The sequence below is a fragment of the Epargyreus clarus genome, unplaced genomic scaffold, assembly GCF_041222505.1.
Source record: "Epargyreus clarus isolate Ecla_fem2 unplaced genomic scaffold, WU_Ecla_fem_2.2 ptg000033l, whole genome shotgun sequence".
NCBI classification, from domain to species: domain Eukaryota; kingdom Metazoa; phylum Arthropoda; class Insecta; order Lepidoptera; family Hesperiidae; genus Epargyreus; species Epargyreus clarus.
In genome coordinates, this window is record NW_027332238.1 from 865344 (window position 1) to 881649 (window position 16306).

Below are 16306 nucleotides of genomic sequence, written 5' to 3' on the forward strand. Positions count from 1 at the left end.
CCGCCCGCCACTACCTGGACGACGCGAGGGCGCACCGCGAGACACTAGCGCACTGGGAGACGCAGGTGAGTGTACAGGCAGGCCCGCCGCCCGCCACTACCTGGACGACGCGAGGGCGCACCGCGAGACACTAGCGCACTGGGAGACGCAGGTGAGTGTACAGGCAGGCCCGCCGCCCGCCACTACCTGGACGACGCGAGGGCGCACCGCGAGACACTAGCGCACTGGGAGACGCAGGTGAGTGTACAGGCAGGCCCGCCGCCCGCCACTACCTGGACGACGCGAGGGCGCACCGCGAGACACTAGCGCACTGGGAGACGCAGGTGAGTGTACAGGCAGGCCCGCCGCCCGCCACTACCTGGACGACGCGAGGGCGCACCGCGAGACACTAGCGCACTGGGAGACGCAGGTGAGTGTACAGGCAGGCCCGCCGCCCGCCACTACCTGGACGACGCGAGGGCGCACCGCGAGACACTAGCGCACTGGGAGACGCAGGTGAGTGTACAGGCAGGCCCGCCGCCCGCCACTACCTGGACGACGCGAGGGCGCACCGCGAGACACTAGCGCACTGGGAGACGCAGGTGAGTGTACAGGCAGGCCCGCCGCCCGCCACTACCTGGACGACGCGAGGGCGCACCGCGAGACACTAGCGCACTGGGAGACGCAGGTGAGTGTACAGGCAGGCCCGCCGCCCGCCACTACCTGGACGACGCGAGGGCGCACCGCGAGACACTAGCGCACTGGGAGACGCAGGTGAGTGTACAGGCAGGCCCGCCGCCCGCCACTACCTGGACGACGCGAGGGCGCACCGCGAGACACTAGCGCACTGGGAGACGCAGGTGAGTGTACAGGCAGGCCCGCCGCCCGCCACTACCTGGACGACGCGAGGGCGCACCGCGAGACACTAGCGCACTGGGAGACGCAGGTGAGTGTACAGGCAGGCCCGCCGCCCGCCACTACCTGGACGACGCGAGGGCGCACCGCGAGACACTAGCGCACTGGGAGACGCAGGTGAGTGTACAGGCAGGCCCGCCGCCCGCCACTACCTGGACGACGCGAGGGCGCACCGCGAGACACTAGCGCACTGGGAGACGCAGGTGAGTGTACAGGCAGGCCCGCCGCCCGCCACTACCTGGACGACGCGAGGGCGCACCGCGAGACACTAGCGCACTGGGAGACGCAGGTGAGTGTACAGGCAGGCCCGCCGCCCGCCACTACCTGGACGACGCGAGGGCGCACCGCGAGACACTAGCGCACTGGGAGACGCAGGTGAGTGTACAGGCAGGCCCGCCGCCCGCCACTACCTGGACGACGCGAGGGCGCACCGCGAGACACTAGCGCACTGGGAGACGCAGGTGAGTGTACAGGCAGGCCCGCCGCCCGCCACTACCTGGACGACGCGAGGGCGCACCGCGAGACACTAGCGCACTGGGAGACGCAGGTGAGTGTACAGGCAGGCCCGCCGCCCGCCACTACCTGGACGACGCGAGGGCGCACCGCGAGACACTAGCGCACTGGGAGACGCAGGTGAGTGTACAGGCAGGCCCGCCGCCCGCCACTACCTGGACGACGCGAGGGCGCACCGCGAGACACTAGCGCACTGGGAGACGCAGGTGAGTGTACAGGCAGGCCCGCCGCCCGCCACTACCTGGACGACGCGAGGGCGCACCGCGAGACACTAGCGCACTGGGAGACGCAGGTGAGTGTACAGGCAGGCCCGCCGCCCGCCACTACCTGGTGAGTGTGTTGCACCGTCCGGTATTGGTTAGCTGGCGTCCGGTGGTGGCTGAGTGTGTTTATAGGTCGTCCGGTACATCCGGTTATGGCTAGTTAAAAATTTGGAGTCGTTTATGAGTGTTTTTAGGCTATCCGGTATTTTTCATCCGGCATCCGGTATTGCTTGTCAGGCAATCAAGCGTCATTCCCGAGTGTTTTTAGCCATCCAGTATTTTTCATCCAGGATGCAGTTTGATCACCCGACACCCGAAAGTCATTTAGGAGTGTTTTTGGTCATCCATTATTTTTCATCTGGCATCCGGTTTGGTCATCCGGCACCCGGTTCGGCTACCGGCATCTGACCATCATTCCCGAGTGGTTTTAGTCATTCGGTAATTTTCATCCGGCCTCCGGTTCGGTCATCCGGCATTTGGTTGTAACTAAAGAGTGTTTTATGATCATCCTAAATTAGTCATTCGGCATCCGGTAGTAGCGCACGCGCTCTACCTGGACGACGCCAGGGCGCACCGGCAGATCTTGGCGCGCTGGGAGTCGCTGGTGAGTGTGTTGCACCGTCCGGTATTGTGTAGCTGGTGTACGGTACGAGCTGAGTGTGTTTTTAGGTCATCCGGTATATCTGGTTGTAGCTAGTTAACAATTGGGAGTCGTTTATGAGTGTTTTTAAGCCATCCGGCATTTTTCATCCGGCATCCGGCACATCCGGTATTGACTAATTAACACTCGGGGTCGTTTATGAGTGTTTGTAGGCTCTCCGGTATTTTTCATCCGGCGTCCGGCACATCCAGTATTTGTCGTGCGGCATTTAATTGTCGTTTCCGAATGTTTTTGGTCATCCGGTATTTTTCTTCCGGCATCTGGCACATAAGGTATTCCAGGTCGTCCAACAATTGTGTGTCATTTTGAATATTTTTGGTCATCCACTATTTTTCGTCCGGCATCCGGCATATTGCAATGTGGCATATCCAGTATTGATCATTCGAAAATGTGTAACTTATGAGTTATGACTGTTTTTAGCCATCCGACACGTCCAATATATTAATGTTTATTTTATTTTAATTAAAAATGAAAGGCAAGTGATGCTTGCCTTTCATTGTAACTCGAAAATAATCCATAATCTTCTCTAATTTTATAGGAGCCGGAATACTTCAAGCACGCTGGCTTCGGCGGTCAGATGGATATCGACGACGAAAACGACGATCGTGACGATCGCGACGATCGTGACGACGACGATGACGACGACGACGATGACGACGACGACGACGACGATGATGACGACGATATGGCCGATGGGGCGAGGTAATTATATTACTATTGTTACAGTCACATCACACTGGTTCATGTATAGACCACATAATTACTGGTTAATGATAATTTACTTCAGTTTTAAATAGTCTTACTTTGAGTTATGAAATGTTATCTAATTTTTGCCTTGTCTTTTGAAATGGAAGTGTGATAAATAAGTTAATTTCTAAGTATTATTGTAAATGTTGATGATTATGGAAGAATATATTGTATTTTTGAAATCCCTTTTGAGCGTTTAATGCAATATACTGGAGAAGGTAGAAGACAGCAGTAAGACTCTGGCGGCACCACCGTTTTACTGCATGGTTTAAAATATATACCATCATACATATTTGTAGCGGATAGTTGCGAAGTAGTTTTAATCTTAACTTAATAGCATGGATTTCCGCAAAGTAACGCCTGATACAATTAAGTATGAAGGATAATATAATAATATTTAAAATCTTTTCAGCCGTGTCCGCGAACCGGATCCCCTAGAACAACCCGACGGCGGTGAAACCAGTCGCACGGATAGAGATCACACTCGATCCAAACGGAAAGCGGACAACGGCAGTGACGTCACCGATACGAAACGGAAACGTCACACGCGTCACAACTGTGACGACTCGCCGAACTGTCAAACTATAGTAATAGTTGATAGGAGGTCGTATCCCGGCACTGTGAGTGAGGACGGAGAGCAGATCTTGAATAGAGTGAGAGGACCGGTCAGGTGGAGAGCAGGTGATATCTGTCTGAGGTGAGTACTATAATAATTTAGTAAAATTTTGAAGGTGGTAGAACCCTTTGTGGTTCGACTCCGGCGGCACCACCGCCACACCTATTTCTGCCTAATAATAGCAGTGTTAGGCGCTGCTGTGTTCCGGTTTGAAGGGTGTGGTAAGGGAGACAGACTTTTCCGAGGCGTTCCAGCTTAGTCCTCAGGGGTAGCGGCGCATCTGTGGCCGACCTCAGGTAGGAATATCTAATCCTATCTGGGGTTGATTATAGATGTCCATGGGCGGCAGTAGCCACTTACCATCAGGTGGACTACATGCTCGTCTGCTACTCTCATATTATATGAAAAAAAAAAGTACTATGAGTAACATAAATAAGTCACACATAAACACACGTACTCATACAAACACGCACACACACACACACACACACACACACACACACACACACAAACACACACAAACAGACACATACAACACATGTTGGCATACCGGACACATATAATAGTTATTATTATTATTAAGTTTCTCAGTTTAAGTGATGTAAAAGTCTTATGAGAAATAAAAATTCTTAAACCTAATATACAAGGTACAATAGTTGAAAAGATTATAAGACACTAGCTGACCCGGTAAACGTTGTGTTGTCATGTAAATAAAAAAAATGTTAAGGGTGAACTACCCTTATCACTTAGGGGTATGAAAAATAGATAGTAGCCAATTTTTAGACTTACTGAATATGCATATAACATTTGGTGAAAATCGGTATAGCTGTTTCGGAGGAGTACGATAACTAACATTGTGACACGAGAATTTTATATATAAGATAAATTATACTAATTATTTGTTATCTATATCTATAATATATAAACTTTCAATTGTCGTTATCTGTCTGGCCACTATAGATCTATACAAAATAAATATATTTCATTACATTTCAGGTCCTATCCAGAAGATGTGAGTGAAAATAATGATAATAGTGCTGATACAAATGATAAAAGTGCTGGAAGTGCTGATAAAAATGAAGAAAGTGCTGAAAATAAAGATAAAAGTGCTGATAGCAATGATAAAAGTGCTGATGGCAATGATAAAAGTGCTGATAGTAATGATAAAAGTGCTGATAGTAATGATAAAAGTGCTGATAGTAATGATAAAAGTGCTGATAAAAGTGAAACAAAGCCGAAGTCCAACGAGTTCGAAGTTAACGAAGGCGCTAGCACATCTAGAGCTGAGCCGAGCAACAATGGCAACAACAGTAACAACAGTAACAACAATGAGAGCTATGTACGCTTCAGACAAGGCCAGGACCCCGTATTGGTGAACCCACGGCGATCATATAAGCATTATGGTCGAGAACCACCCGTATACGACCCAGTACGGTCCACGCTGGAAGTGCAGAATCGTAATGTCCATTACAGTATCAGACATGAGGTTATAAATAACCAGAGGATCTTCAATGTTGAAGTTAAGAATCGTAACGTGACCGCACCGCCCAGGGCCAGACAGCGAAGCCAGAATCAGCAAAGCCAGAATCAGAATCGGCAAAGCCAGAATCAGAATCAGCAAAATCAGAATCAAAATCAGCCGAACCAGAATCAAAATCAGTCAAATCAGAATCAGCCAAATCAGAATCAGCCGAATCAGAATCAGAATCAGCGTAACCAGAATCAGCCGGATCCGAATCCGAATGAACCGGATTACTTCAGGCATCTACAGTATTTGAACGAAAGTCAGAATAGAGAGGAAGACGCTGCCCAAAGACGTATCGAGGAAAGAACCCGGCTTATGGAACGTAATCCTCATATCATGAATCTGATCCGAGGTATAGTGCCACCACCGAATCAGGGCCCGATGGATTTTCCACGTCTACCACCCATGAGGCCCTTCAATCCGTTACCACAGATCGCTAATCTACCGGTGTTGGAAGACCAGAGACAAGTGGAGCCGAGGCATAGAGTACTCTATGTGAACGTTGGTCAACCTGCCAATGCCTTACCACCGGCGAATATACTCCAAGGTGTGGTCTTAGATAACAGAGATAGGCACAGCATCCTGAATCCGGGACATGCTCAACTGGAACCCTCGAACCTGGTCACAGATTCAGCTGTAAGAAGGTTCGGTAGAGCAGTCGGTACCGATATAAGATTCGTTTTAGTCGGTATACCACATCCTTACCATGGCCCCAATAATGATAGTGTGAGGCCGGAGAGGTCCAACCTAAGGGTGTTAGTCATGAATGGGTATAGGAATATCACGGATAGGAGCTTGGTTCATCTGGCAACAGCGGCACCCTATCTGAGATTGCTGGATTTCAGGGAGACGAATGTAACCGAACAAGGTGTGGAGAACTTCAGGAGTCTCAGGCCGGACTGTGAGGTGCTGTACAGTCCGTATGTGGAGCGGAAGGTGGAGTGGCCGAAGGATGATCACTAAGTCCCGGGTTCGATGTTGGTGTGAAGTAATCGTAATGATCTCTGTAGATGTCAATGTGAATGTATGAATTTTTTTTTTAATTTTGATTGTGTGGTTTTTTTGTTTTTGTTTTTTTTTTAAATGTGTGTGGGTAATTTTTATCTGTGTGATACGGATTTTGACATTTTTTTTGGGAAATTTTGAAAAGGTGTGTGTTTGTAAGAAGTTGCACTTTACTAGCTTTTTTTTTTAAATTTTCTTGTCGTGGATTAAAAAAATTAAAACTGAATAAACCAATAGGCGGCAGTAAAAACTACGAATATAATATGTGTTACTTAGAACAACTTTTGTCTTCTCTAATAATTATGTGTTACAAGGGCGTGCGCAACTTTGTCCCAGTCTAATAAATATTTGTCATAACAGCACGCACAACTTTGTACCTAAAAAAACATTATGTGTGTGTCGGAACATTATGTGTTACACAGCTGCGTGCAAATTTAATCCCGTCTAAAAATATGTGTGACACAGTTATATGCGACTTTGGTCCCGTCTAAGAATTATGTGTTACATAGTCGTGTGCAACTTTGGTCCCTCCTAAAAATTTTGTGTTACACAGTTGTGTGCAACTTGGTCCCATTTAAAAATTATGTGTTACACAGTTGTGTGCAACTATGGTCCCGCCCAAAAAATATGTGTTACACAGTTATATGCAACTTTGGTCCCGACTAAATATTATGTGTTACATAGCTGTGTGCAATTTTGGTCCCGTGTAAGTATTATGTGTTACACAGTTGTGTGCAACTTTCGTCCTGTCTAAACATTATGTGTTACACAGTTGTGTGCAACATTGGTCCCGTCTAAACATTATGTGTTACACAGTTGTGTGCAACTTTGGTCTCGTCTGAATATTATGTGTTACAAAGTTATATGCAACTTTGGTCCCGTCTAAGAATCATGTGTTACACAATTGTGTGCAACTCTGTGTGTCTCTGTGTGTCGTCTGAATATTATGTGTTACACAGTTGTGTGCAACTTTGATCCCGTCTTAAAACTATGTGTTACACAGTTGTGTGCAACTTTGATCTCGTCTAAATATTATGTGTTACACAATCGTGTGCAACTTTGGTCCCGTTTAAAATTATGTGTTACATCGCACGCAACTTCGCTCTATACATAAACTACACACCGATCTCTTCTCAAACACGCCAAAAGAAGTGTAACTTCTCTAAATAAATTTCAAAAATATTCGTTTCAGAATGTCAATACTCTTAATATGGGTCAATTTTGACCACAAAAAATGTGGATTAATTTCTAACAATATACTTATTGTACATATCAATTTTAAGTTTTCACAATATTTTCGAAAAATAACTGTTTTTTCCAAAAAATAAAAAAAAACAATTAATATTATTCTTGAATTAATTTTGTCAATTTTTTTTGTTGATTTTTTGAAATATTGAATATATATTTTAAATTAATGAATTAATAATTCATACATTTACATTGACTTTAACAACTATAAAATAATATACAAAATAATAATAATGTAAAATACATGAAAATATATGCGGAATTACATCTCACGGAAAATATTTATTTTCTACTGTTTTTAAGTACAATTATGTCCATTATTAATAATCAATCTGTCTATTGTTTTACTTGAACTTGAAATTATCAAACTTCGATCTTTTGTCGGTAAAAAATCGATGGATTGAGTATTGATAATGGATGATAGTAGTAAAACCATTATGGTTCGACTCTGAAGGCACCACCGTCACATCTATTTCTGTTAACAGTGTAGCTGCTTTGGTTTGAAGTGCGGTAGGAGACTATACGAGGTGTTCCTTAGTCCTCAGTAGCTGTGACCTCAGGTAGGATTTTAATCCTATCTGGGGTTAAGTACAGATATCCTTACGGCAGTAGCTTACCATCAGGTGGACTGCATGCTCGTCTGCTATTCCTATATTATAAATAATAATATTTTAATTGTTTCGTGTAAAACAATCTTTGCGAGAGACGTAATTCCATATTTTCGTGTATTTAAACTTCCGTGGCACTCGTGTCACAACAAAGTACCAAAAATAAACGTACCAGTATTTACTGATAGAGGGGCGGAGAATAATTTACGGAATTTGAAATTTGAAATTTACTACTATTTTTCTATTTTTGACTCTTTAGTATTATATATTGTGTAAATCTGTAAACATATAAAATACACCCTGTATATCATATAAACTTATCATATACAGGGTGTATTTCATATAAACATATGATATACATATAAAATATGATATACAGGTTGTATCCGAAACTATAAGGATTAGCGAAAAGTGTTGAAAGGTGTTACGAGGCCGATTTTGATAAAAACTAAAACTGTATCATTAGATTTTTCAAAAATCTTTTTGTCTAGCCGGGAATCGAACGAGTTCATGTTGAAAAATAACACACCCTGTATTATTCCACCATAAGATAGTATCGCTTATAAGGATCAAATTGTGTAAAAAAAATATTTTTAAGCAATTCTAATTCCGTTACAGTCATTATAATTTGATTAATTATTTGTTAAAAATGTGTTATAAATTAGTATAGTTCGCGCCAAACTGCTAGTCCGCTCTGAAGTTGTTGCTAACAGGTGTAGTCATACAATTTGCTATGGCGACGCGATTCATTTCTATATTCAGAGCGGACTAGCAGTTTTATTTGACTATAAAATGATGTATTTTTTTCTACTTAAAAAAAATCGAAATTTTGAAATTCCGTAAATTATAGAGGGTAGTTTTAAAGGTTTACATCCGAATAAGTATTTAAGATTTTAAGCTTGTATAGAGTTGGTTAATATTGGAGAATAATTCTCCATGATTGGTTTGTAAGAGCTTGGGTGAAGAAGGTAGGGTGGGGAAGGTCGGGTGAAGAATATACAAAAGAATTATATTATTACTATAATCATTATATTATTATGTGTTAGGTTGTAAGTGCGGTTTGTGTCTTCAGACAGTGGACGTGCCAGGCACGGGCCGTGGCAGACAGACATGTTTAGAACTGTAAGGTGGTAGAACCCTTTGGTTCGACGGCGGCACCGCCGTCACACCTTTCTAATAGCAGTGTTAAAGCTGCTGTGTTCTGGTTTGAAGTGTGGTAAGGGAGAAACTTTTCTGAGGTAGGAATGACTAAGCTGGAAAGCTTAGTCCTCAGGGGTAGCGGCGCATCTGTGGCCAACCTCAGATAGAAGTTTAATCCTATCTGGGTTTGATTACAGATGTCCATACGGCAGTAGTTTACCATCAGGACTGCATGCTCGTCTGCTACTCCTATATTATATAAAAAAGCAACAATTTGCGCGGCTATGTAATGCTTCATCCACACACTAGGCACTTGCGATCCCAAATCTTTACAAACACAAACGTGTGGACGCGTCGCGAGTACTTCGGCAAATACGTTGATTTGCTAAACCGACACTCCATTGTATCGGCTACAAGCAACACAAACCAAGTCAAACGTTCTATCCACACATATGAATTTGTTTGTCAATATTTGCCAAGCGTGTGGATGTATTACAGTAGATATAGATACGTTTAAGAGACTGTTTCGTCTGCGACGGGACGTGCCTGACACGTCGTGTGTCTGTAGGTGTGAATTTAAAGTTTTGCAACTGACGAGGGCGCGTGATATGACCGTGATCTTTACAATGGTACCTTTGGTGGTAAGTGACCTCGCAGTTTTAAACAATTTTTGCCTGTTAAAGTACGAAATTTGACAATTATTGCCTAGTAACGTCAAATTTCAAACTTTAGTAGGCAACAATTGGTTCAAATTGATTATTTTAAGGTTAAAGAAAAGAATAGCCGTATAGTTAAAGTCCAGGTTCGAATCTTAACGATGCAAACTCAACACCGTTGCTACTGAAGAATAACGACTAAGGAAGATGTCCATACAGTAGCCATGCCTGCAAGCTCTTTTAAATCTAAATATATATAACTCAAAGGTGACTGACTGACATAGTGATCTATCAACGCACAGCCCAAACCACTGGACGGATCGGGCTGAAATTTGGCATGAAGGTAGATGTTATGACGTAGGCATCCGCTAAGAAAGGATTTTGATCAATTCTACCCCCAAGGGGATAAAATAGGAGATGAAAATATTACTTCGTAACGCGAGCGAAGCCGCGGGCAAAAGCTCGTTTAAATATAAAAGTATGCGTTTTTTCAAATAATTGTCACGCGCCGTCGTGAGTTGCGACGTATATATAGGTAATGTAGAATCATTTGGTGTTATAGGTGTTTAGTGGTTATAGATCTTCCATAGTTTACACGTTTAGGGGATGAAGGGGGTAGTTCGAGGGTGAATGGAACGCGACAGAGGGTGAAGGATGTGTGTGTGATCAAACTTTACTTGAACGTACTTGAACTTGAAGTTCCAATGAACTTGCAAGTGTGACGTCACATGGAGAAGGGGAGGGGGGATGACGTCACGTAGATAAGAAGGGGTGTGACGTCATGTGGAGAAAGTATGTGACGTAACGGTAAAGAGGATGGGGCATTGCAGGGTGCAGGACGTGTGTGACGTCACAAGTAGGTATCAACAATATTTCAAATGAAATAGGTTTGAATATCTGTCAATGTATTACATCACAATGTGTGTGTGTGTGTGTGTGTGTGTGTGACGGAGGCGGTGTGAGTGTGTGTGAGTGTAAGTTTCCAATGTTTTAAATGAAATAGATTTGAATATCTGTCAATATGTGTGTGAGAGGGGGGTATATGTGTGTGGAAGAGGGGAGGATATAATGAGCAGCTTGTAAATTATGGGAGATCTTTAAGTTAACAATATTTTATAATCCTTTTCCTATGCATCATTTTATTCTTCCACTGCTACTGGCTTTGTTACGTGTACGGGGTTCATGAAAAGCCAGGAAATTGTTAATTTGACCTATTTCTGTTATAACAGCAGTGTAGCGCTGCTGTGTTCTGGTTTGAAGTGTGGTAAGAGACATACTTTATCGAGGCGTTCCAGCTTAGTCCAGGGATATCTGTGACCGACCTCAGGTAGGAATCTAATCCTACCTGGAGTTGATTACAGATGTCCGTACGGCAGTAGCCACTTACCATCAGGTGGACTGCATGGTCGTCTGCTACTCCTTTATTATAAAAAAAGGTGGATTGCAGGTTCATCTGCTACTCTTATATTTTAAAAAAGTCTACCAATCCGCATTTGGTTAGCAGGGTATGAAAAAACTCAGTTTGAGAGGAGACCCGTGCCCAGCAGTGGAACAATAGAATGATGATAAATACATTTTAATTTCTCGATGTCTATGCGTAAAGGATTGTAATACTTTGTTGATTTACATTGCTTATAAGAGCGGTTGTTGTCGCTCGTGTGTACATCTGCACGCGCGTCATTCGTATCCTATCGTGCCGTACACGTCGTGGCATGTCGCAGAGTGCAGCGAGTCGTTTTGTGGGCGGGTGGGTTGTAGGTAGTACAACCCTCTGTGGTTCGACTCCGGCGGCACCACCGCCACACCTATTTCTGTTATGACAGCAGTGTTAAGCTGCTGTGTTCTGGTTTGAAGGGTGGTAAGGGAGACTATTCCGAGGCTTTTCAGCTTTGTACTCAGTGACGGTGCATTTGTGGCCGACCTGAGGTAGGAATATCTAATCTTATGTGTGGTTGTACAGATGTCCATACGGCAGTAGTTTACCATCAGGTGGACTGCATGCTCGTCTGCTACTCCTATATTAAAACGCGCGTGCAGACATACAAACGCGCGACAAGAAAACGCCGTTATATTTATTTGCAGGCTGTGTTAAATATATAATTTTTGGGTAGAAATATATTACTGCACAATTTTAAAATAATAATCATAATACGAATCATTGGAGATTTGAATTTAATAAATTATAGCCCTTGCCAAACTGCAAGTCCGCTCTGAAGTTGTTGCGAGCAGGTGGTAGGCATACAATTTGCTATGGCGACGCGATTTATTTCTATATTCAGAGCGGACTAGCAGTTTTATGCGGACTATACTCGGTAAAGATTTATTACAAATTTTTATTGCCTTGTTCGTATGGATGTGAGGGTCATCTTGCAACTGAGTTTCATACCAGTTAACATATATTAGTAAAGATTACTCACTCCTAACAAGAAAATGTACCCAGTTTTGAGAATTGAAATAGTTGCGTAAAAAAGTTTTGCCACGTCTCCGTGCTAAAATGTCCCTAAAATATTTGAAATAATTATTTATTTACTATGTAAATTACGCAGTATTAGTTATTTAATCGTAAAAATTCTCTAAAAATGTTTTTATTTGTCAAGAATTCAAAATAAGAACTTACTAATAAGCCGTTTGTGGCTTCATTCAATTTCAAGGCGGCGAAGTATCTTTACTAATCTATGCCAATTAACCACAACCAATTGAGCTGAAGTTGTGCATATAGGTTTGGTTTTGATGACACTGTATGAGTGGTTTAGTGACGTCATTCTAGATTCAAAATGGCCACCTCAAGATGGCGGATTGATTTTTTTATGCATCATGGCTATCAAATAAAAGAAAAATATTAATGATTATAGTTTAAAAACGAAAATCTACGCTAAAATCGCACAAGGAAAATCGTTAATCCTGATTCCTGATGATCCTGATGAGCGGAATGGGATAAAATTATTAAAATCGTGTATTATCGGGTCTTGATGATTGTTCAAAATTTGAAATTAAGACCGTTCAAAGTGGGTAAAAATCGAGTTCAAAGATTCCGTTACATACATACATACAGGTCAAGCTAATAAAAGTGTGATAAAAACGCATGTTTTATAAAAAATAAATATAAATTTATTTTAAATTCTAATCTTTAATGATTCGTATACCTATCTCGATTATAAGATTATTTTTTGATTGGGGTCGTTCGTTTTTCATGTCCAGTATTATTTTGGTTGTAAGTTCAAATTTAAGAAGCCACGAATATTGCCGAATGTCCGGCCACACTGTCGCCGTGCAAGGTCGTGGCGTGTGGCCACAGCGACCCGAAACTCACCAAATATTTTGTATAACAGATTATGCAGAAAAATACAGATAGCTATAAAACATGTTATTTATGATCTATTTAATGTTTTACTACTGGGAATCTTCAAATTTCGATCTTGGGTGGATGACAATGGATAGATTATTAATACCAGACGTTAGTTGCTGGTAGAACCCCCTGTGGTTCGACTCCGGCGGCACCACCGTCACACCTATTTCTGTTATAACAGCAGTGTTAAGCTGCTGTGTTCTGGTTTGAAGCGTGTGGTAAATGGAACATACATATCCGAGGCGTTCCAGTTTAGTCCTCAGGGGTAGCGTATCTGTGGCCGACCTCAGATAGGAATCTAATCTTATCTGGGGTTGAATACAGATGTCCATGTGCGGTAGTAGCCACTTATGTAACGCCATCTGCATTTTTCTGTAATCTGTGCTTCTGTATTTGTTTTCCAAAATTATTAAAAAAAAAAGAAAACATTTTTTTCAAAAACTAATACACAAGTATTTTGATATGGAATACAAACTTTACTGAAGGAATTTTGGAGAATTGTAGAACAAAATTTTGATTTCGAGCTCCGATTTCGGAAATATGTTTTATAATATAAATGTTAGTTATAACTATATGTAATATGGATGTATATGTTATAGTAATATATAATGTTTAGATTGTAATTATTATTATGTTGCGATTGGAGAGCGAATTTGAATTGTAATGCTGCGTCCACATACTTGGCACTCGCGAACACCAAACCTCTACAAATACGAATGTGTGGACGCGTCCCGAGCATCGGCAAATTGTTCGATTTGCTAAAAATCGACATTGTAGCTACAAGTGCTACACAAACCAAGACAAATATTCTATCCACACGTTTGATATTTGTCTGTCGAGGTTTGGCAAGTGTGTGGATTCAGTATAAGATACGCGGAACCTAATGGCAAATATTGTGAATCTCAGATAAAAACCCTTTTTGGTTCCATTTGAAGGCACCACTGTCACACATATTTCTGTTAACAGTGTAGCTGCTGTTCTGGTTCGAAGTGTGGTAGGAGACACTATACGAGGCGTTCCGTAGCCCTCAGCCCTATGAAAAAACCACATAAAAAAGGGTTTGTATATAAGATCGGTTATGTATTATGGCGAAGCGTATCTCAATTTGAATGCAATATTGTTTGATATGATTTTATTTGGGTATTTGACTTAGAAAACTTTGTTATATTTACTTATAGTCTGCGCCAAACTGCTAGTCCGCTCTGAAGTTGTTGCGAGCGGGTGTAGTCATACAATTTGCTATGGCGACGCGATTCATTTCTATATTCAGAGCGGACTAGTAGTTTTACGCGGACCTCTAATAGTCCACTACTTAACGCCACTTTGAAAGGTCTTAAAATACCTTTTCAACAGGAATGTGTAAGTTTTGAAGGTGGTAGAACTCTTTGTAGTTCGATTCCGGCGGCACCACCGCCACACCTATTTCTGTTATGACAGCAGTGTTAAGCGCTGCTGTATCCTGGTTTATAGTGTGGTAAGGGAGATGTATATCCGAGGCGTTTCAACTTAGTCCTCAGGAGAAGCGGCGTATCTGGAGTCAATCTCAGATAGACATCATATCCTATCTGAGATTGATTATAGATGTCCATACGACAGTTGCCGCTTACTATCATTCTTAGTCCTCTGGAGGAGCAGCGTATCTGGAGTCAATCTCAGATAGAAATCTAATCCTATCTGGGGTTGACTACAGATGTCCATACGGCAGTACCACTTACTATCATGCTTATTCCTCAGGAGGAGCGGCGTATCTGAAGTCAATCTCAGATAGAAATCTAATCCTATCTGAGATTGATAACAGATATCCATACGGCAGTAGCCACTCACTATCAGGTGGTGCGCATTTCTTTGAAGGGTTTTGTTTCCGAGTTTCCTCAGTAGGTGGCGTTGTTATACATGATGCGGGTAGATATAGTTACCTGAACGTCAAATACCCAGTCTCTTTCCAAATGCCATATGTGTTGATTATGTTTGTGATATTACAGGTACAGAACAGTTTTCTTATAGAAATTCCTTGGTAATTATATATTAGTTCTCGTCAAGAGATGGCGCCACGAGTGTTCTGAATCACGCTATCGAAATTTTTCTAAATATCTTGCATATATACAAGCTCCGAACTGAGACTGTCGGAGCACGGCCGCTGTCCGGCCATGATCACCTAGCACGGCGGAAGATCTCCCTTTGTCATATGCAAGTCGATTTTTTCGCTTGGCAACGTATATATCTTAAATAGAAAACCACATGTATACATTTAAATATGTGTGTGTGTACTTATGTATGCATATCAAATGTTATACTTCTGTGACGTAATTAATAAAATGTTTTGTAAAAATTTAAACAACTTTTTAAACAGCATTCGAATTAGATGAAAGTAAATACTAAGAATAAAATATGTGTTACATCGTCGCGCAATTCCGACCCATGCTAAAATACCTGATTCTCCTAAAAGCAGAAAAAGAAGCGTAACTTCTTTAACACAAGTCATTTCTATTTCAAAACTGTTGTGTGTTACATTTGTTTTGTTTATCTCGAAAGAAGACTATTATTTAAGATGGCGATTTTGTTTCCTATATTTATGGGTTTAGTGTCAGCTTTAATATTGCTTAATGTTTAATAAATAATGGATTAATAAATGTTTTATTTGTGCCCCCGTTCACCCGCTCACCTTTGATAATGATATTTTTTTATATGTAACCTAACGATAAGGCAGACGGGCTACCTGATGGAAAGCAGTCACCGTCGCCTATGGACATTTGCAACACCAGAGGAGTCGCCAATGCATCGCCGGCTTTGAAGGAGAGCTCTTTTTACACCCCTCTTAAAGAGCCCCATGGCATAGTGGGGTATGGAGTGTAAAACCACAGAATAAAAACTGTATTTTTCTAAATAGTCCATTGAAATGTTACATTTTTTAGGCCTTAGTGTGCATTTGTCAGAGGACGCAATTTTATTTTTTTAATGTGTAGGGGGGGTCAGTAGAAGCTTAAGTTCAAGTTTGTGGGGTCGGCACCCTTGTCCCCCGGCCGCCATCTTGGAAAAGGGGGTGCAAAGGGTTTTCGCGCTGTATTTCGTAAACTAGTTACCCTA

The 16306-nt window shown here is 42.5% G+C and overlaps 1 protein-coding gene across 1 annotated transcript in view; it reads left to right on the forward strand.

The window, feature by feature from the left end:
• LOC140755358 (uncharacterized) overlaps positions 1-6254 on the forward strand; it is a 33537-nt gene extending 27283 nt beyond the window's left edge. The window contains exons 14-16 of the mRNA XM_073090553.1: positions 2870-3033; positions 3491-3775; positions 4691-6254. Of these exons, the coding sequence (XP_072946654.1) occupies positions 2870-3033; positions 3491-3775; positions 4691-6182 (1941 nt within the window). The 3' untranslated portion in view covers positions 6183-6254. The remainder of the gene's footprint in view (positions 1-2869; positions 3034-3490; positions 3776-4690) is intronic.
• Positions 6255-16306: the final 10052 nt, after the last annotated feature.